The sequence below is a fragment of the Amblyomma americanum genome, chromosome 5, assembly GCF_052857255.1.
Source record: "Amblyomma americanum isolate KBUSLIRL-KWMA chromosome 5, ASM5285725v1, whole genome shotgun sequence".
Lineage (NCBI taxonomy): Eukaryota > Metazoa > Arthropoda > Arachnida > Ixodida > Ixodidae > Amblyomma > Amblyomma americanum.
In genome coordinates, this window is record NC_135501.1 from 185,446,735 (window position 1) to 185,467,720 (window position 20,986).

Sequence of the window (20,986 nt, forward strand, 5' to 3'; positions counted from 1 at the left end):
TAACCGCTGTACCGTGTGCATGTTTTTCTGCTCATTCCTTACAAAAATTTTCTTACACAGTGTCTATAAAGTCTATAGACTCTCTATAGACAAACCCTGGAGAACAGTCCATAGCCTATACGAATCGTGTAGAACGTCTACAGACAGTCTACAGATTTATGACCTACACTTTTAGTAGACTTTTGTCTATAGACAGACAGTCTATCGACTATGAATATAGACAAAGATGAATATCTATAGGAAGGTAATAGAGTCGATAAGAAGTCTATAAACTAGACTGTCTATGGAGAATTTTTGTAAGGGATGCATTGTTACCTAACGCTATAACACAAACGTTAAGCATACTTGAATGCGTATTGTAATGCGTTCGGGAAAAAGCACCAGACGAAGAGTTATACGAATATTCCGAGACTCACGGGTCGTCTGGGAGCAAGAGGCGGCGAAAAGTCCCAGGAGGACCAGCAGACTGCCCAAGTGCGTACGCAGACCCATTATTGGGCAGTTCTTGGTAAACCCTGTCCCGTTCGCATACGTAACCTCTGTTGTCGAGAGGCGCCGCGGAGGTAAAGGTGCAGGCCACCTACCCTTTTATGCTGCCCTTATCTAATGGACAAAGAGATTGTTCGCAGGTTGCGTCTGACAATAGAAGAATCGACAGTGATGACCAGTTTTGTACGCAGCTCCCACGTTGCACTTTGGAATGGGCCGTGAAAAGCTTTCTAGGAAGAGCTGCTGCGTTGGCGCGCCTAGCTTAGCTATTGCAGTTAATGAACGCTGGCACGCGTGTAGAAGTTTCACCGTGATTTCGTGTATGTAAGAGTTTCCATGCTATTGCCACTGCCACTTAAGTATCTCCTTTCCGATAAGGTTGTACTCACAATTCTTGGTACAGTCTAGTGAGTGAGGGTCTCTGCAGTATTTTGAGGTAGCGCGCAGAAGTTATAGAAACATATCACTTCGAAAAAATTTGCAATGGCTCAACTTGGCTAACTCTGTAATTTTGCGAAAAGCAAGCTTGCTAAGCGTCTGAGGTTTGTTTGTTCATGGCAGCTCCGCTATACGCTCGCCACAGCCGTTGTATATATACCCACACGACCACGTGGCTATGACTGGTATCACATGGTCTTAGTACGACACCCCCATTGGATGTCATCACGTGGCTTCACATCACCCCATCGGATGTTCTTAAGGTCAAAGGTAAACCCACAGGTCAATCAGTGTCAAAGGTCTAAGGTCAACTAAAGGCCAGAGGTCAAAGGCCAGCACAAGGCCATGGGTCAAGGTCAGGGGTCAAGGGTTCGACACCATAACTCTACCACATACGGTAATACACGGCTAACGTGGTTGGGCCGAAGGTCGTTCTAGGTCATTCTCCGGCCTTCGCGACGACTGGTTTATCTAGCGTAGTGAAGCTTTGCTTTAATGAAGCCGAGGCACGTCGCTCATAGCCGGAACGGGCGCTTAAGAGCAGCGCTCTAAAATGGCTTACGCTCTCAGGGGAACTATTTCCCTGAAAAGCGGGTAGGTTCCCTCATAACTGGATACGAGTTCTTTGTTCGATGTGTATTGCAGCAACAGGGCAACATAATTTTTTTTGCGCACCGGCCTCAAGTAAATGTTTTTTGAGACCGTAAAGGGCACATCAGGCAGCCCATAAATAAATTATGCAGCATATTGCTTGTTTTACACACCCACGATATCCGTCAGCTATTCGATACTGTCAGTGAGCCTCACCCACCGCGGTGGCTCAGTGGTAAGGGCGCTCGACTACTGATCCGGAGATCCCGGGTTCGAACCCGACCGCGGCGGCTGCGTTTTTATGGAGGAAAAACGCTAAGGCGCCCGTGTGCTGTGCGATGTCAGTACAGGTCAAGGATCCCCAGGCGGTCTAAATTATTCCGGAGCCCTCCACTACGGCACCTCTTTCTTCCTTTCTTCTTTTACTCCCCCTTTATCCCTTCCCTTACGGCGCGGTTCAGGTGTCCAACGATAAATGAGACGGATACTACGCCATTTCTTTTCCCCAAAAACCAATTATTATTATTATTATTATTATTATTATTATTATTATTATTATTATTATTATTATTATTATTAGTGAGCCTCTCTACCTCTACGGTTAGGAAAGATCATTTACCCCCCTGCCCCCCCCATCCCCCAACTCTTGCGGTTTTAAACGCTCGCAGAATACCTGTGAACATCTGACTGCGCTGGCGTCTCTATGATCTCTGCACTTCTGCGATGCACCCAGAGTAATTATCCGAATTAAAATAGGCAGGTACACAACCCGATGTGCGTACGCATTTGGGGTTTCTGCAACGTACTCAGCCAACTTGTGCAAGGCAACTTACGTCGACACGGTGATATGGCACACCTCCATATCAAGTGTCTCCGTTATTTACCCATGTGCCCGGGAAACCCTGGATCAACGTGCCCAATGCCGCTGACACCGAGTGACCGGCCTGGAACGGGACCTTACAACATAAGTGCCTATCAGGGCGTTCGTACTCGGAGGATATCAGGAGCAGCACTTCTTGCGTTGGTAGTCGTCCAGATAAGCATTGGGCTCGATATCTTATTCCATCGGATTCATAAGTTTATCAGCGCTGTGATTTAAGATAGGCGCGTCCCACAAGGCATATCAGCACTCAGAATTTGCTGACAGCCGATTTGGACGCCTTGTTATTGCAATGAATTTATTAGCTTGGCGGCTGGTGTGCAGTAAACGGGGAGGTATCATGCTGAAAGGCTTGTCGATGTAAGTACTCTAGGCATAGCTGTTATTGTACTACTGCGCACAGCAGAGCGGCGCATTTCAAAGATTGATATCCGCACCCCGGGTGTCCAATCTGCAAGATCAGTGACTGTGAGGCGGATATCAACCACCTGTTGTGGGACTGCCCGGCGCTGAATTATTATAATTGGTTTTATGGGGAAAGGAAATGGCGCAGTATCTGTCTCATATATCGTTGGACACCTGAACCGCGCAGTAAGGGAAGGGATAAAGGAGGGAGTGAAAGAAGAAAGGAAGAAGAGGTGCCGTAGTGGAGGGCTCCGGAATAATTTCGACCACCTGGGGATCTTTAACGTGCACTACTGACATCGCACAGCACACGGGCGCCTTAGCGTTTTTCCTCCAGAAAAACGCAGCCGCCGCTGAAGGCCGACGAGAATTCGGCACCTGGCGGCGGTGGGTCTCTCACCGGACAATCCGGATTCCTATATTGCCTGGACACAGGGTCCATATCATCGTTCGCTACTTGATTTCATTAGATCAACCCACCTTTTTTAATTTATTTAACCATCTTTCTCATCTCTCACTTCATAACCTTTATTCCCTGAGGCAATATATACCGCTTGAAAAAAACAAAAAACAAAAAGAGCATCATGCGATTCGGAATTCAGTCGGACAATATAACACTTGATGCACAAGATTTTAATATATGGGGCAGAAATAACTATAGCGTGTTATGTAATAGCGGAAGATAAAACACCACATGTCAAAAAATCATTGTAGAATCAGATGTAAAACGGACATGAAAAGAAGATAAAAGGTCGTTTTGTTCAATGGCGTTTTGAAGTCATGAGCAGTAGCGGCGCTCAACAATACTGAGTACTTTGTTATTCACACCATTCCGTCTGACGGCTTTTAGAGATACGTGCGGAATATAACGATCACCGATCCAATAGTAAAGCAGACTGAAAAAGATGAAGTCTTCGGGGCAGAAAACGACCTGTCTAGGATTGTGGGCCTAGAGACGGCATCAGCGAAAACACGTTCGAATCATAATGAATAGTCACTAGATAAAATAAATTCTACAAATTAGTCTTTATTGATCGCAATTCAGTTTTTAGCTTAAGGGGTTCAATTTCCTTCTGCTCTGTGGATGTCGGCTTGCAACAGGCGCTATTTGTGGAGTATCGGCTTCGCGCCACACCTGCCGCATTATTCACGATCCTTCCTTTCTCCACATAACGCTTAGCTTAGAGAGCATAGAGCCACTATAGATTATTTTTGTTTTCTTAATGAGTCAGTAAAGACGGGGACAATAAAGAAAAAAATTTAGAATTTTTATTATGCGTCTTTTTTTTAATATTTGTCGCGCTTGGGGCACTTAGACCCTTAAAAAATTTATTTAACCAGTCTACAGACTGTCCATAGACTTCCATCTATAAAGTCTATAGACTCTCTATAGACAAACCCTAAAGAACACCCTATAGATAATAAAAATCGTATAGACAGTCTTCGGACAGTCTGTAGATTAAAGGCCATGCACTTTTAGTAGACTTGAGTCTATAGAGAGTCTATACACCATGGATAGACAAAACGAAATATCTGCACGAAGGCAGTAAAGTCTATACGAAGTGTATAGACTGTCTACAGACCATTTTTGTAAGGGTAGGCCCGGACCCAACAAAGCCATATCCAACGTGTTTGGACTGCACCAGTTTGGGGTCAAAAGACCGATTTTCCTAACACCTCAGGCAAGGCAGGAGAGGAGGGGGGGGGGGGGGGGCTTGTTTTTATTGGGAAGCCGGCGGACACCGGGTAGTAACCTCAATTCTCGTTGCTGTATCACAACGAATTCGTTCTTTCTGGAGACGGCAGATAGAAACCAAGCGGCAGCTATGCCGCCGGGTGCACAAGAACACGCCCCTCCCTCAGTGACGCATGCGTAATAATAATAATAATAATAATAATAATAATAATAATAATAATAATAATAATAATAATAATAATTGACTTTTGGGGAAAGGAAATGGCGCAGTATCTGTCTCATATATTGTTGGACACCTGAACCGCGCCGTAAGGGAAGAGAAAAAGGAGGGAGTGAAAGAAGAAAGGAAGAAAGAGGTGCCGTAGTGGAGGGCTCCGGAATAATTTCACCCACCTGGGGATCTTTAACGTGCACTGACATCGCACAGCACACGGGCGCCTTAGAGTTTTTCCTCCATAAAAAAGCAGTCGCCACGGTCGGGTTATAACCCGGGAACTCCGGATCAGTAGCCGAGCGCTTAACCACTGAGCCAGCGCTGACGCATGCGTCGCGTTGCCCTCCTCAGTGGCAAGTCGGTGAGAGTTGCGTCGCGTTGCCCTTTTCAGTGGCAAGCCGGTGAGAGTTAATAAGCAATGCTCAACGCGTGTATCTGCGGCGACACTCAAAGAAATGATAATGCACCTATATGCCGGCGTCAACTGCTCTGATGCTAATCACGTCTTTGGGTTGCCCAGCGAGGTGGCGACAGACCTTGGGCCGCTCCACGCTGCTGAAACAAACGTCATCTGAATAACAAAGTGTGCGCGTTGGTCTCGGGACGCCACGGCATTGGACGGTGTTATGCGAACCGCGGCGGGTAAAGTGTGTAGCCCGACAAAGGAGCGATGTGTGGTTTCGTGCAGGTTCGTTTCCTTGGGAAATGATTTTTGGTTGTCAGGTGTCATCCAGCGATGTTGTAGCTGTGATCGATGAATGAGAGTCCCGTAGTACAACCTTGAATGGCATATTGCTTGCGTTTTCGGCATGAAAAATTCTGCAGCGAACTAGTGAAGTGGTTTATCGCCAGGCTTGCCTTTACGTCAAGTTCAGGCAATTACGCATGTTGCGTGTGGGGGAGGGGTTATAAAATTGTAGAAGAGACTTGGAAAATGGAGCTCTGGGGGGGTAACGCCACTCTTGTGAGAATGCAGGAGCTTTCGTTTAGAGGCAAGTAATACTGACGAAATTATAATACCTAGTATTCTAGAAAACAAGGCAAAACAAAATCGGCAAGTAGATGATGACGATGATGAAAGCGATTAATGAGGCAAAAAGAGCAGATAAAATAAGAGGAAGATGGTCGGGTCTGCTGTTATAAATTGTAGAAGAGACTTGGAAAATGGAGCTCTGGTGGGGTAACGCCACTCTTGTGAGAATGCAGGAGCTTTCGTTTAGAGGCAAGTAATACTGACGAAATTATAATACCTAGTATTCTAGAAAACAAGGCAAAACAAAATCGGCAAGTCGATGATGACGATGATGAAAGCGATTAATGAGGCAAAAAGAGCAGATAAAATAAGAGGAAGATGGTTGGGTCTGCTGTCCAGGATTCTGTTGGCAAAGGCCGCCGTCTGTTTCGACAAGGCCTCCTTAATCCTCGAGGTTAGAGCCGGACAGAGCTGCCTCCCATACTTCCCACGTTGGCTTTTATATCAGTCTATTCAACTATTAGCCTGACAGGCCCATACAATATGATGTAGGCCTCCGTATTGGCCACAGAATTTATACCCTCATCTGATTATAATAGGTTTTTCTCGGGGGTGGGGGGGGGGAGGAAATGGCACTGTATCTGCCTCATATGTAGTTGGACACCTGAACCGCGCCGTAAGGGAAGGGACAAAGGAGGGAGTGGAGTGAAGGCTAAAGGAAGATAGAGGTGCCGTAGTAGAGGGCTCCGGAATAATTTCGACCACCTGGGGATATTTAACGTGCACTGGCATCGCACAGCACACGGGCGCCTTAGCGTTTTTCCTCCATAAAGACGCAGTCGCCGCGGTCGGGTTCGAACCCGGGAACTCCGGATCAGTAGCCGAGCGCCCTCTAACCACTGAGCCACCGCGGCGGGCTCACCCTCATCTGAAAGCTTCTGAATTTACTTTGTGCAGTTCAGCCGGATTGTTGATTAGCATAGTTTGCATTTGCCTGAGATGACTTCCTTCTGATTTATTCATATCATTAGCGGGACATGTACAGATGTAGGGGTAGAATTTCGGGATAGGTTATCGAAGGCTGAAATAAGCATGCATATCCAGGTAGGCAGGAGGAGTAATACCGGGTAGAAATGCCTGAGCGTCGACGTGTGCATGCTCGTTTTCCCCTAGCCTCTGGGGCCTGGTACCCATACCAGCTGCTTATTGGATGCACAAGCTCTGGATTGTCGCAGGATTCTGCAGGCCAGCGATGCAGTTCTACCCCCACATATAATTTCTGCAGCCTCTCCGCGAATCTTTGATGATGTTTTCTGATGTAGGATGTGAGGCCACCAGCTCGATCGCTGCCTCTGCAATATCTGCAATTTCTCCTTATTTGACAGATAATTCATTGGCTACCTGTCCCTGGTGGATGGCCGAGATTGCTGAGATCCCTTTCATGGCACCGAAGGCACCTACGAAGAAGGCCACTTCTAAGTTGTTACAGCTTATACATATATTTTGTCCGTTTATTGGGTGCGGTGCCTGTTGGTTGTGAAAAATACTTTATCTATTATTTTTAACCGTAACGTTAGGTGCAACGACATCCTCTTCTGTGTTAATTCGCAGAGTGATGGTTTCCGCACATGACGTGCTGTTACCCTTTGTGAAAGGTATTCGCATCTCTTCGTTGCTCTGGAGCCCCGACGAGAATCGCTTCGACGAAATTTTAGAAAGACATGCTGCTGTTACTAACTGCCATGAGTTCATGACACAGTACGGTTGAGACCTCCATCACTGCTGGCCGTAGAATCTCGAAAAAGTTTTTTTTTTCAAGGCCTGCATTCGCAACGTTGAAGTGCACTAAACATTTATCAAGGCGAAGTAGTGGCAACTAATAGGCCGCATGTGGACTAGAGCAATATATAAATAAAAAAATAAGTTGGGGAGGAAATGTTCATTTTTTTCAATGCGTGAAAAGCAAGCCGTATATGAATTAATGAATAAATTTATACGCACGAATAGAATGGAGCCCAGAAGACCATGCTGGGGGACAAGTCGGTGTTGCATGTTGTGAAGATGTTATCGGTATTGAATGTCTTGTATGTCTTCCCTTTCTTCTGTCCCTAGTCTAGTAATCGCGCTAACCTCTTCACAACATAACTCAATGGTTCTGTTTAAAAACCTCCCGCTGGAAGACCGATCGCCCTTATCAGTTACAATAGATAATTATGTTCAAAGTTGTGCGCTGCAATAATATAGCGCAAGTTTACATCTGCATTTTTCTTAAATTCGGTCCTCAAAATATTCAAGATATAACGCCTGCCTCAGATCTCTGTGCACCGTCATGAAAACGCCGGTTAGGTTGCACACCGTTTGCTCCAACGTTCGTGGTCTGTGTTTGGTAACTGACGATCGAACAATGATCTTTTCCTCATTAAAGCTTGAAGTAAAATTATCTTCTGTTTGCACAATAACGGCTACTTCAACTAGGATTGAAACAACTGTAAGTCAAACTGTGCAGCCGTTATGCTCAACTTATGGACCGACTGACAGTCGCGTTCATTATAACCCCAGGCGGCCGCAGCGCCTCCCAAACGCCCGGTCGGGCCGAGAAGGGGCTCGCTTGAAAACAAAAGAGGTAAGATTCCATTCCGATGATAAGCAGACTTTCTCCCGTACTCTGATCTTGGCTGTACTAAAGCGTTATCTCTTCCTTGCCGCTGGCGTGAGTACACTCGGGTTGTCATACTTTCTGGTTTATAGAAGGCAAGTTTACAGGAATATCGTTTATTACAAACTTTACCAGAAGCTCTCGGAGTGCCGCGGCTTAGTGTGTACCTAAGAACACGAACACTCGCACTGTCTGGGGCGGAGGGGAGCGCACTGTCGGGGAAGCGTCCTGGGGCGATTTGTGGAACGAAGCTGATGCATTGTGAATAGCATTCGAGCTGACACAAGCTGTAGCTAATCTCTCTGCGTATTACCTTTTTTTTTTCGGGACGGAGCAGGTCATCACTATCCGTGGATGAATGACGCTCTGTAGTGAGCGCCTGTCGTTCTGCGTTTTTTATCTTCCGAGAATCATCTTTCCGCCCTAATCTGGTTTCCGAGAATCCTCTTTCTACCTTTATGTGCCACCGAATAAATAGTTTAAAAAAACCGACTGCGTAGTAGCGGGTGCTGTCACTAAATTAGCTGCCGTTGTTCGTGCGAACTGGATATTTTAATTGGGAAATTTTGTCATCTACCGTTACGACTTCGTCCTCAGCTGGATAACATGCAGGCGAAAAAGTGAGCGCACCGGCGCCTCGGAGGAATGACACCACGTGATGATTAAGAGCGGACAGCGCGGAGGACGATGTTGACTGGCTAGTTGGTTGGCCTCAAATAAGGATGTTGACTGCTGCAAAGGCAGAACATTTGCCCCTTCGTTTTTCTAGCGCGCGGTGTAAGTCAGTGCGAGCGCGTTTGTAGGGTGAAATTTTTCTCAACTTTTTACAATTTAGAAAAGTAGATGACCAACTTGACTTCAGCTGTGTGTAAGCTTAACGCCGTTCAGGTTAAAAACTGACAAAAACCGGGTTGAGAATTGCAAACAGCAGCTATTCACAGTGAAGTGGCGATGCGGAATCATTGGCCAGACACAAGGTTCAAAACGCTTCGTAAACCACCACAGATTCGGTTGCTTATTATTCGGCACACGATCATCTTCCATGCCTTACGCACGCTCCCTCAATCGCTCCTTAATGCAGGCATCGTGCTCGCACACCATAGAGATTCCAACAATAAAGAAGGATCGCGTGTATCATGCGCACGGCGCACTTCAGTAGGAGCTTCATGTGCATCTTGTCGCCGCTATGCCTCTCGTGAGTACGCGCAACCATGCACATCGAGTAGTTTCTTACAGCCCGGCTCTACTCCGGGTTGTTACAGAATGGTACCATATATCCAAGCTCAGTAATGGAGTGGTGGTATCTTTACAAGCACTTCAGCCAATAACCACGCTGGCTCCGCTTGATCAGCTCGTGCGCATACGCGTATTCTGTATTGCTGGGGTGAGGCGCTTGCGGAAAGGAGCTCCAAGCATCCGTTTCTGGCGTTCTCACATCTATGAAACACTGTGCGATGTCAGTGCACTTTAAAGATCCCCAGGTGGTCGAAATTATTCCGGAGCCCGCCACTACGGCACCTCCTTCTTCCTTTTCTTCTTTCACTCCCTCCTTTATCCCTGCCCTTACGGCGCGGTTCAGGTGTCCAAAGATATATGAGACAGATACTGCGCCATTTCCTTTCGCCAAAAACCAATTATTATTATTATTATTATTATTATTATTATTATTATTATTATTATTATTATTATTATTATTATTATTATTATTATTATTATTATTATTATTATTATTATTATTATTGACGGCCGGCATTGATCAAGCATGATTGGTTCCGTGTAACGATGCGTTGAAAGTAGGCTTTCGCGAAACGAGAAGCATTGGCTCCCTGCAAAAGGTTGAGGCCAAACGTCGTAGACGACGGGCAGCCCACTGCTGCCACGGTATCTCGCTTATCGCACGACGCTCATCCCTCTGCCGGATACGCTCTTAACTGCAGCAGTGATAACAGAAGCTCAGGTCGTTGACGTTCGTGTTGGAATCCGGGCTGGTTTTGATTGAGTTGAATTTATTTATTTCCGTCAAAGCGGCAGGGGCTCGAGCAAAAGTGAAAAATAGTTAACTTGACGAGGTTCAAGCCCCAGTATACAAGGCATATTTACATATATAGTGCTTAGCTTTCAGGACAAACTTTACACAGAATATAGATGTCTAAAGCCACTGCATGAACTGAAGCTACTATGATAAAATAAGAATATTGTATTTTCATGTCGGAAGATTGCATAAGCACAATATATTTATACAGGATAGAAAAAAAAAGATACATCATCATTGTACAATTCTTAGTGAAGACACCATCTCTATTATGAGGCAAAAAAGTCTTCAACATTGACATGCTAATATTTTCTAAACTGATATCATGACTGTGCAGATAATTAAGTGACGGTGGAAGGGAATTTGGCTGCTAAAATTTGTACGTAAAAAAGGAACCTTCCAAATTTCTGGAGACCGAGATGTCAACCTACCTTTTTTTAAACTTAAGTTAGCTAGGGATGAAATAAGGGCCTCCTCGCTATGAAGATCTTGTTTATATCTTCTGGCCAAGGTGAAATAATAAAGGCTTTGTATGGAAATTGTTTGGAACTTCGTGAAAAGGCTTCTGGTGTGTGTATTTGGCTCAACACCTGCGATGAGTCACACGGCTTGTTTTTTTTTTTGTAGAGTGTGAATTTCATTTACGTTTGTACGTGTAGTGTCACCCCAAACAAGAAAACAGTAATTCGCGTTAGAAATAAATAACGAATTAAAGAAACGAAGGTTAACAGCAGGAGGCAAGTAAGAAACATTTAAATTTAGCCAGTATACCCACGGTCTTTGAAATCCGAGAAATTACGTTATTAAAATGGACATCCAAGAACATATGTTTATGAAAATATACACCAACAGTTCTAATTGTATCGACAACTTCTATTGCTGTGTGACCAATAGATAAATTGATACTTTGTGTCAATGTAGACCGTCTTGGGGTGAAAATTACTGCCTTTGTTTTTTTTGCCATCTAGTTGTAATGAATTTCATGTGCTCCATAAATTTGAATCGCTGAGGGTTCTGTTTATGTCACTTTCTAGGCAATTATACCTATGCATACTAAACAACAAGGTGGCGTCATCAGCATATATTATAAACTTTGCAACCGAGGTGATATTTGTGATATCATTAATATAAAAATTAAATAGTAAAGGTCCCAAGATGCTTCCGTGAGGTACTGCTGTCGAAATTCTTTTATAGGTCGATAAATGTTTGCCTATTGCTGCACATTGCTTTCGATTTTCAATTATGATGTCATTAATGCTAATGGGGTTCCCCGTATGCCATATAATTCTAATTTCTTTAGTAGTGTTAGGTGATTGAGACTGTCGAATGCCTTAGAAAAGTCAATGTAGAGGCCCGCTGCAACTTTCCTATCCTCAAATGCTTTCAGAATTTTTTCTTTTTGTGTTAAAAGTGCCAGTTCTGCAGATCTCTCTTTAGGGAAACCAAACTGGGATGCACTGATGAGATCATCATTTATTTGCAAACTTTGTTATTCTCAAGTGTACTATATTTTCTAAGCCTTTTGAAAATGCCGGCAAAATTGAAATCAGGCTGTAATTATGAAATTAATTTTTGCCACCTGAAATTATTTTTTGTCATATTGCTATTACTTTGGGTATTTTCATTCTGTCCGGGAAGATACCTGTTGAGAGGGCAAGGTTATATATATATATATATATATATATATATATATATATATATATATATATATATATATATATATATATATATATATATATATATATATATATATATATATATATATATATATATATATATATATATAAGCTGTGGTAATATTAAGTCAAGAAAATATTTCAGAGGAATTATTTGAGCATTGTCAATGTCAGTAACATGGCTGTTTCTAAGCGACAAGAACACTTTGCAGAGTTCACTCTCACTTGTTGGGTCTAAGAAAGTGTGTTTGAATTTCTACTCACACCAGTTTGTGCTTCAGGGTACTAAGAACTTGAAACTAAATTACAAAAAATGTTGTTAAATGCTTCGGCTAGATCCTTATCACGCAGTATTTAGTTGTTCACTGTTATCTCACTGAGGTCTCTGTTGGCGGGAAAGCGATTTAATAAATTTATTTTATTCCACATTACTTCAGGTTTCTTGCTTCTACCGAGTTCAAATACATTATATAAGTAATTAAGCTTTTGATGTCTTAGCAAAGCATTCTGTTTCTGTGTTTCTTAAACTTATTCCAGTCACCTGAATCACGTGTGGTCAGGCAATATTTAAATAGTTTGTCTTTCTTTTTGTTATCATGTGAATGCATTCTTTCGTGATCCAAGGCTTGCGAGATTTCTTAGCTTTTCGTACTAGAGTGCAACAGTGGTACTTCGTGAAAGGCTTGGGAAAAGGGCGCCAATTCATCCAGAGGACCATTCCTGATGTTTGAAACTATGGCCAATGTTAAAATGAAGACTAACCAACCAACAATACCATTTATATTTTTGCCCATGTGACGGTCGCTATCTAAAAAAAAATACCAGGGAGTGACACAGTACCAAGAACCCAAGTATGTTCATGTGCTCTGTTCCGCCTTGTAGCACTTTATATGCCTTTTATCTTGTTCAATATCCAATCTACTGGGAAGGTGTAAATGGATTATAGGCCAATATGATAGTTGTCTGAGGAAAATAGAGTATCAGTGTACTCTGTTGTTTTATTCTAACTCCCGTCGAAGTTCCTTGATTAATGCAACGATTAAGGAGCATTAAAAAAAGCCAACAGCCACAGTTTGAATTGCTGTGAATACCTCGCAGCACTGCCCTAAATCAAACTGCATGCTTTTCTTCGGCCTCCAAGCTTCTGCCTCCAATCTAAGTAGTGGCAAATTATATTATAGTTATATTCTTTCCTTTTGAGGGCTACTCGTAACTTGATATGCATGATTTCAGAATACGTGCCAAATGAAGGTAATACAAGTGGGCCACCAGCCTAGTGATCACCTTCTTATTCATTGCCACTGCTAATCTCACGAAGCGCGTGACGTTGCGTACGTGGGTCCAGAAAAAAAAAGGTCACACCGCGAGGTCACAGAAGGCTATGGCAACCGGAAGATATCTAATCTCAGCGTGAATATTCACAACCTCCAGACAGAGCAGTAAATGCGTGACGCTCAGATAACACAGGCTTGTCTCAGGGCCTCCTTTATTTTAGTCAAAACCGGCTCTGAGGACAGAAAGTCGGGAGTGCGAGGAAAAACGGCGCTTGAGGAATCGCTACAAAGATCGACGGTAGGAGATTTTCAAGATCATCTAGCGTCACGAAAGAAGGTAAGGATTTCTTCACCACCATCGATACACAGCGAGCTCATGTCTTCGTGCCTCTGGTACTGTGTGCGATAACGGCAAGCGTTCTATAAATGGCACGCCATTTTCTACCAATCCTTCCACACTTTGTTGAGCAGGTTGTAAGCAGCCTGCGTAGACAGGCCTGAAGCCTGGGAAGTCCAGAGATAGGTATGTGCTAGAAAATGCACTCACGGCGAAGTTAGCACGAGTGCTTTCCCTGTTATTTATTCCAAATTCTTCCCACTTTTGCGTGAGTCCTGAAAAAGAAAAAAACAATGTAAGATGCAAGCCTTGTTCTTACGTCATTTTACACATGGCTGTTAAGCCTAAACAAAACTAGCATATATATATATATATATATATATATATATATATATATATATATATATATATAAAAGAGAGTAAGCTGTCCTCTAAAGCAGTCCCTTTTATAGAAGGGTGCGCGCAAGAGGGGAGCTTACTCCCTTTATTTACTCCCAGAAATGCGTATTTGTGTTTAGAGTGTACCGAGCGGGACAAATACGTCCTTGATTTAGGACAACTAACGACATCTAACTCTGTCGGGCTCTCAGCCCTTAAAAGCACATTCTCACTCAGGGTAGAGCTACACTAATCAGGTATCCATAGGCTGATAGGCAAAAAAAAAATTAGCGAGAAAACTCTAGCTACAGTGATAGGAGTTTAGGGGTCACTTTTTGGATCGGTGTCGCAGTTTCATATCTCAAACGCGAAATGCTGCTGAAATGCGCTCATTGAGCCAAAGCGTGGAATTTTGCGCCTATTCTGGTGATGACTTCAAAAACGCTCTAGCAGAGCTGCCAGCTTTGACTGCCGAGGTAAAGAGAACAATGGAGGACTGTTCTGCTCTAAAGCAAGAAGACAAGCGCTCTTCTCAAAAGCTCAATAAAGCTGAAGGTAGAATTGCCGAGCCAGATCAATGCAGTCGGCGGAACAATGTGGAAATAAAGGGCTTGCCACCAACCGTGAAAGATATAGCAGCTGAAATGGCCTTGAAAATTGTGTAAGGCACCCATGCTCCTCTCGACCTTATCGACATTGACACCGCTCATAGCATAAAAACCCGCAAGAACAGTAGCGATGTTAATGTGGCTGTCAGATTCACGACCCGATCGAAGCGAAATGACTTTTTAAGGCGCAGAAAAGAAGGCAAATGTGTCAGCCGCTGAAATTGATTTAACATGGCCTGAACAACTCATCTACGTCAATGAGCATTTGAAGGAACAATAAACGCCTTCTTGGCGCCACAATTTAGAGGAAGAAATGTCTTATAAAATATGTCTGGACCAAGAACGGCAATATATATGCTCGCCAGACAGAAGTTTCTAATATTATTCGGATTATTTCTCCAAACTATATGCTAAAAATCACATAATACTATGTCGTTATTCTTCACAGACGACTTATTTGCTCTTCTCGTTCTTCTGAAGGATGGTACGATTAGCACATTTCTTTTTGATACCTTCACAGTATAATGTGTTGTCCTAGACGCAAAGGAGAAATTGATGGTAATACATTTTAACATGCAGTCTGCTGTAAATAAGGCTGATCGGTTGACCCATTTTTTTTAACAAGCTTATACTCGTTTGACGTAATAATCCTAACCAAAACGCGGCGCCTTCATGACTGTGACGTTCCGATAATATCGGGATATAATTCCTTTCATATCAATCGCACAGCCAAACCCAGAGGATTCGTTGACTTCCTCTGGGAAAGATGTGAAAAAAAAAAACGCATGACTGCGAACTGTTATTGGACCAGTGCTTTCGGAACGGTAATCGGTCTGCCAAACTTTTTCTGTTCTTTACCCTCTGCCTCACAGAAACTTGACCAGATTTCTTGACAATTTTGAGCGCGACATCATTTTCATTTAGGGTGCAAGCACTACTTCACTAGTAATCCTGAAAGAGCCGATGATGGTCTCCGAAGCCTCGACCTTTGACCTTTGAGATGAAATGTCCTTGGCTGAATTAGGAAACGTGGGCGAGCTCGTGTGGAAGAGAGGCTTTACCTATTCTCAAATTAGAATTGGTCCTCCTCCAACAATAGAGTTTGCCCACCTCCATAATTTAGATGGCCCACGCCCGAAAATGCGAGAATTGAGTTGACCCACCCTTGGAACCGACCTGGGACGCCCCGTGAAATGTGCTTGGCCCCCCCTCTTAAATTTGAAAAATGAGTTCACCCACTTTCGAAAATGTGCTTTCGCGCAATATTTCGTGCTCAGCAAAGCTAAAGCGCCAACTGCGAGCTGCTCCTGACGACAGGTTTTCCAAATGCTATCAATTGTGCTTCACGCATCACTTCTACCTGCACTTCTGTGTTAGATCTCATAGTTACGTACAGTGATTGTGCAGTCATTTCGGGCCGTATTGCATTAGATATCAGCGATCATTCCCCAGTTTTCCTGCGTACAGAAAAAACAAACCCAGTTGAAGGTTAGCATGAAGGCTTGGCGGCAACTTATCGGTCAAATGTTTAGGCGGATACCCCAAGGAGGAGTAGATTTTAAATAAGAGAATTATTACCCATTTAGGGGGGGGGGGGCATCCACACAAGCGCAGCCATACGGCAATAAAAGAAACCTATACAGCTTTCTCAGAAACTTCGCAGTTAAAGAAAAGTTCGTTCGAACTCCGGACCGCTTCACCGGAGTGTGAAGCCACCCCTCAAGGGTGGATTTACCTCTTAAAAGATAACATTGTTTTAGCAAATTGGGGTCCCGTCTACAAAGAAAAACAGCTAAGAGTGCTTATCGCAAATTTCTAGAATTTTTATTCCTTGATACGACGACTGTTTGCCTTTTATTAACACAACGCTATGCACGAACGACCGTAAACCTTGAATGACCTATAGTCGTACACGACTCGTAGAAAAGAAGCAAAAGATGTCTGCTTTTTTATTAAAACTAAGAATGCGGGCATAAATGTATAAATCGCTACGAAACCGTTCGAACAGAGAAATTAATAATAATTGGTTTTGGGGGAAAGGAAGTGGCGCAGTATCTGTCATATATATCGTTGGACACCTGAACCGCGCCGTAAGGAAAGGGATAAAGGAGGGAGTGAAGGAAGAAAGAGGTGCCCGTAGTGGAGGGCTCCGGAATAACTTCGACCACCTGGGGATCTTTAACTTGCACTGACATCGCACACCACAAGGGCGCCTAAGCGTTTTTGCCTCAATAAAAACGCAGCCGCAGCGGTCGGGTTCGAACCCGGGAACTCCGGATCATTAGCCGAGCGTCCTAAGCACTGAGTCACCGCGGCGGGTAACAGAGAAATTAAAGTTCAATTAAAGCTCAGTTCAATAGCGGTAGCGGGTAGTGGGGCGTCTCTCTGTTTCGTGTAGTACATGTACGTCCGCGATCACGTGACCACTCTCACGGCTGCAACGCGGGGGGCTAGGAGCAGCTGGTTAGAGCACGGGCGCTGTGTGACAGCTGCCGCTCCGGAGAGCGGAGAGGCCATGCATGTAGAGCGCGTGTGCTACATACTTCAGCGTAATGGTCACTAGAGTCCTGGGGTCCTTTGACCTTTCATCTTGTCGCGCGTCTTCACAATCGCCGCACACCTCTCGGACCTGCTTACTTGCCGGTGACCAACACTCTTCCTCTCCTTGAGCATGTCCAGCTTTTTCGGGCAAAAATTTGGAACATTGGAAGTTGTAAGACACTGTTATAAAAATATTGAAGGTAATGGGCCATTATTCTGATATGCAGCAAAATATTTCTTTTAAAGTGTTTCCAGCGATCGCATCGAATAGTTAAGATTGCCATAGAAAACGAACGGGGAACGCTTTCGACGATTGAAAAAGCGTGAGTAAAAAAAAATACAAGACTGCTCGCGGGTGATCTGCGGATACATTGATTGTTATAGTTAAATCTTATGTTATATGAAAAAATTGCGTTCATAAACGGTTTCCCGCACAAAAATGCTTTCGTCCAGAATTGCTGGCTATGATTTGGGCCGCCGGGCTTGCGATTGTCGCTTTCTATGTGCGGCGCGGGTGCACAGTTCTGCACGAGTGCGATGCCTTCACAGCATTCCCCATATTCTTGCACGCATATGGTATCCAGACTCGTAATCAAAAGTCACAGAGCTGCGTAAACAGGTACCGCTATCTTTTCCTGAATCATGGGGTGGCGGTTGGTAATTATGTTCACTCCTTTTGCCTTTTAGCATGGTGCTTTTTTTTTCAACTCCACATGATTTTCTCTCTTTCTGCCGCTTTTTTATTTTCGCTTCTGTGTTTTTTTTGCTGTTTTTCTCTCAAAATTCTCTACAAGTTGACAGGAATTTCACCTCTTTTCTGCTTTGGCATGGGCTGTTGCACCCTTTCCAGCCACCTGGTGCGGAGCTCACTACTTTTCCGCCCTGTCCACATACGAACAGCCTTCTGACCGCTTGTGCATCGAGAACTGTCCTCTCTGCTCACTTCTTCTCAAACACTCATTTTTACTGTAGCAAGGCTAACTATCAATCGCTACAGTCTCAGCCAATGTTCTCGTGAATGAATCGATCTACTCTTAGCTCTTCTTGAGGACACCTCCCAAGTCTAATCAAATTTTGCGTCTCTTCTTAGACGCAGCCTTGTTCAAGCCTGTCCTTTGCAGGCCTTATACTTGTATGTTCAGAAACCTTTGGCTTTCTCAAAATTGATTCCCCTCGGCGTACTGTATTCTTTCAGCAGGTCACATCTACAACTGCTGGATTCTGGTGTGTGAAATTAATTCTGTCTTATTTCGTTTCAGACTCTGTTTGGCTGCTCCAACTGCAAAAATGGTTGTAGTCAAGACTGTGAAAGGCGTCAAGGTGCCTTCCTACTTTCCCGACGACGCTGTCCTCTCGGCAGTGGCCTACAAGCCACGTCCCGGAGATGTTTTTGTCGCTACCTACCCTAAGTGCGGCACAACTTGGGCCCAGTACATAGCGTACGGCATCTTTCACGACGGCCAGCCTCCAAGAGACCTGGCGGATTTTTTTGAAGAATCCCCGTACATGGAGCTTTTCGGTGCCGATGTCATCGAAGATATGCCAGGACAGGGTACCATCAAGACTCATCTCCCGTTCGACAAGCAGAATTTTTCTGCCCGTGCAAAGTACATCTACGTCGCTAGGAACCCCTACGACGTGTGTGTCTCGGCGTACTACCACTTCAAGAGTGAAGTACCCGCCCAGCTAGACAACGTGGACTTCGGCCATTATCTGAGACACTTCATAGACGGCACCGGAGCTTATGGAAGCTACTTAGAAGACAGCTTGCTCCCCTGGTACACACGTAGAAACGATCCTAACGTGCTCTTCTTGACATACGAGGATCTGCACGCTGACGCAAAGCTCCAAGTGAAGCGGATAGCTGACATGCTTGGAAAAGCATATGGTGCGCGGTTGTCCAAGGACCCTGCACTGTTGCAAAGACTAGTAGATATGTCCTCTAGAGAAAGTATGCGTCCGTTTTTCAGGGATTACTTAAGAGCAAATTTCGAGTTTGCCTTTCAAAGCAGGATACGCAGAAACCTTCCGGTCAGCGAAGAACTGCTCAGGAGGTTGAAATTTTTGAGAGAGAACTGCCAAAGGCTCAACTTTGTCCGTTCTGGTTGCGTTGGCGGCTACAAGAACTTGCTCTCTGAAGAGCACAAAGAGGAACTGAGAGAGTGGATTTCCGCCAAAACCACAAGTAGCAATGTTATGCAACTTTGGCCTGGACACAGATTGCCCTAAGTTGCTCTGTCCAGAGCAGAGTTTCATATTTCTAGAAAACAGAAGAACTGCAGATGAAATAGAAATTCGAAAAGTAGTATTCAAGGCATCATATATGCGTTAAGGTTTTAGGTTGCTTCGAACCCACCGCCACTTTGACGAGCTTGTATAAAATCTTTTGCGGTGTTCCATTTAAGTTCAACTCAATTGTGGTTGCAATGGAGTCTCATGTTTCTGTGTCTTGCACTCTGGCAGTAGTTGCGTTCAAGCGCGAGACATGAAAAAATGTGTTAGGAGGAGAGTAAACGAAATTCACCATTGTTTTAATATCATGGGCTCAAAATATATACGCAGTTCGTGTTGCTCAGTAGAACTCTGTTTAAAGGGACACTGAGGAGAAATTGAAGTTGGCTTGTATCGATAGAATACCAGCTCCTGATCACAAAAACGCCGCTCTTACTGAAAAAAAGCTCTAGTAAGGTAGAAAATAGCAAGAACCAAAATACAGGTATCGCCACCACAGGCAAATCTCCCAAGTACAAGCGTGGTGATGCCATAGGACCAGAGACGCCACCTTGGAGGAATTTTCCATCCTACATGAAACCGCGACTCTCTGAGGCTGACAAAGGTAGGTTGCGCAGATCAATATTGAAGTAAGTTTTGTTTTAAAATCAATAGTGCACTTTTATCACACAAGGAAGGCAGGCAAAAGACAACCTGAATGTTGGAAGCAAAGAAAACCGATGCTTGGCGGCGCCACAGGCGGCCAGGAGAGTTTCGACTTGTTATGGCGCTTCGCGTCTATGAGCTTTGCGTGCCCCGTGGTTTTGTTTTTGAAGCATCGCACGCTCTGTGGGGCTGAGGTCGCTGAAATGCAGGCCGGAGTTTTTGTGAGAACTACGTCGTCGGGTTCGGGAACGGGATCCATCGTAACGCTGGCAAGACGTCGGTGCAAACGTAAACGAAGCGACGGTAGCGACCCCCGATCCCCGCCTTCAACGTGCGGCGGCGGTAGCTTTTATTCCGGCAGCTGCTAGACCGCACCGCTAGCCACCAGAAATCACAGTCTCCGTTTACGTCACGTTTCACGTCACTCTGTTCTGTGGCGTCATAAGATTCTCCGTGTCGTCATAAGAGTTCTCGAGTTTGAATCGGAGTGGCGGGAAAAAAAATTTTTAACTTCGAATCCAAATTTCTTTGAAATAAATGCATCTTTCGCCCCCGGACAAGCGGCAACAAAGCCATGAAATTCCGAACTATCAGATATTGCTAACAAAAAAATTTTGATAGGGTTCTCCTCATTGTCCCTTTAAAACATGATACTTTTCAGGAGCCGTCGCACGGTTCTGGAACGCGCATTGCCTTTGTTTTCCCCAAAAAGCCATGAAATGGAAGTTGTTTGAAATATTTAACAAACTGAACATTAAGCCGGTTGAGATTCACTTGGATTAGACATTCCCTGTTTGGACCTGCACGAAACCCTGGCCAATCCCCCACCGTGGGTATGTGCCATCATCTTTTCAGGCAACAACAACAACAACATGGGAAACGAAGAACACTGTTTTTAAAGATAATCGTCATAATAAAACT

At 44.3% G+C, this 20,986-nt stretch overlaps 2 protein-coding genes across 4 annotated transcripts in view; one reads left to right on the forward strand and one right to left on the reverse strand.

Annotated features, from left to right (window-relative positions):
- Positions 1-567, reverse strand: part of LOC144134461 (uncharacterized) — a 30,865-nt gene extending 30,298 nt beyond the window's left edge. Inside the window, exon 1 of the mRNA XM_077667372.1 lies at positions 417-567. Coding sequence (XP_077523498.1) covers positions 417-492 — 76 coding nt within the window. The 5' untranslated portion in view covers positions 493-567. The remainder of the gene's footprint in view (positions 1-416) is intronic.
- Positions 568-3,168: 2,601 nt separating this feature from the next.
- Positions 3,169-20,167, forward strand: LOC144135428 (sulfotransferase 2B1-like). 3 transcript variants are annotated; one of them, XM_077668094.1, is made up of 2 exons: positions 3,169-3,190; positions 18,448-20,167. In XM_077668094.1, the coding sequence occupies exon 2, from the start codon at positions 18,476-18,478 to the stop codon at positions 19,415-19,417; it is 942 nt and encodes a 313-aa protein (XP_077524220.1). In that variant the 5' UTR covers positions 3,169-3,190; positions 18,448-18,475; the 3' UTR covers positions 19,418-20,167. The 3 variants fall into 3 exon arrangements, with proteins under 3 accessions (XP_077524220.1, XP_077524221.1, XP_077524219.1); XM_077668095.1 differs by lacking the exon at positions 3,169-3,190 and adding an exon at positions 8,246-8,309; XM_077668093.1 differs by lacking the exon at positions 3,169-3,190 and adding an exon at positions 13,564-13,661 and having other exon boundaries at positions 18,448-20,166.
- Positions 20,168-20,986: the final 819 nt, after the last annotated feature.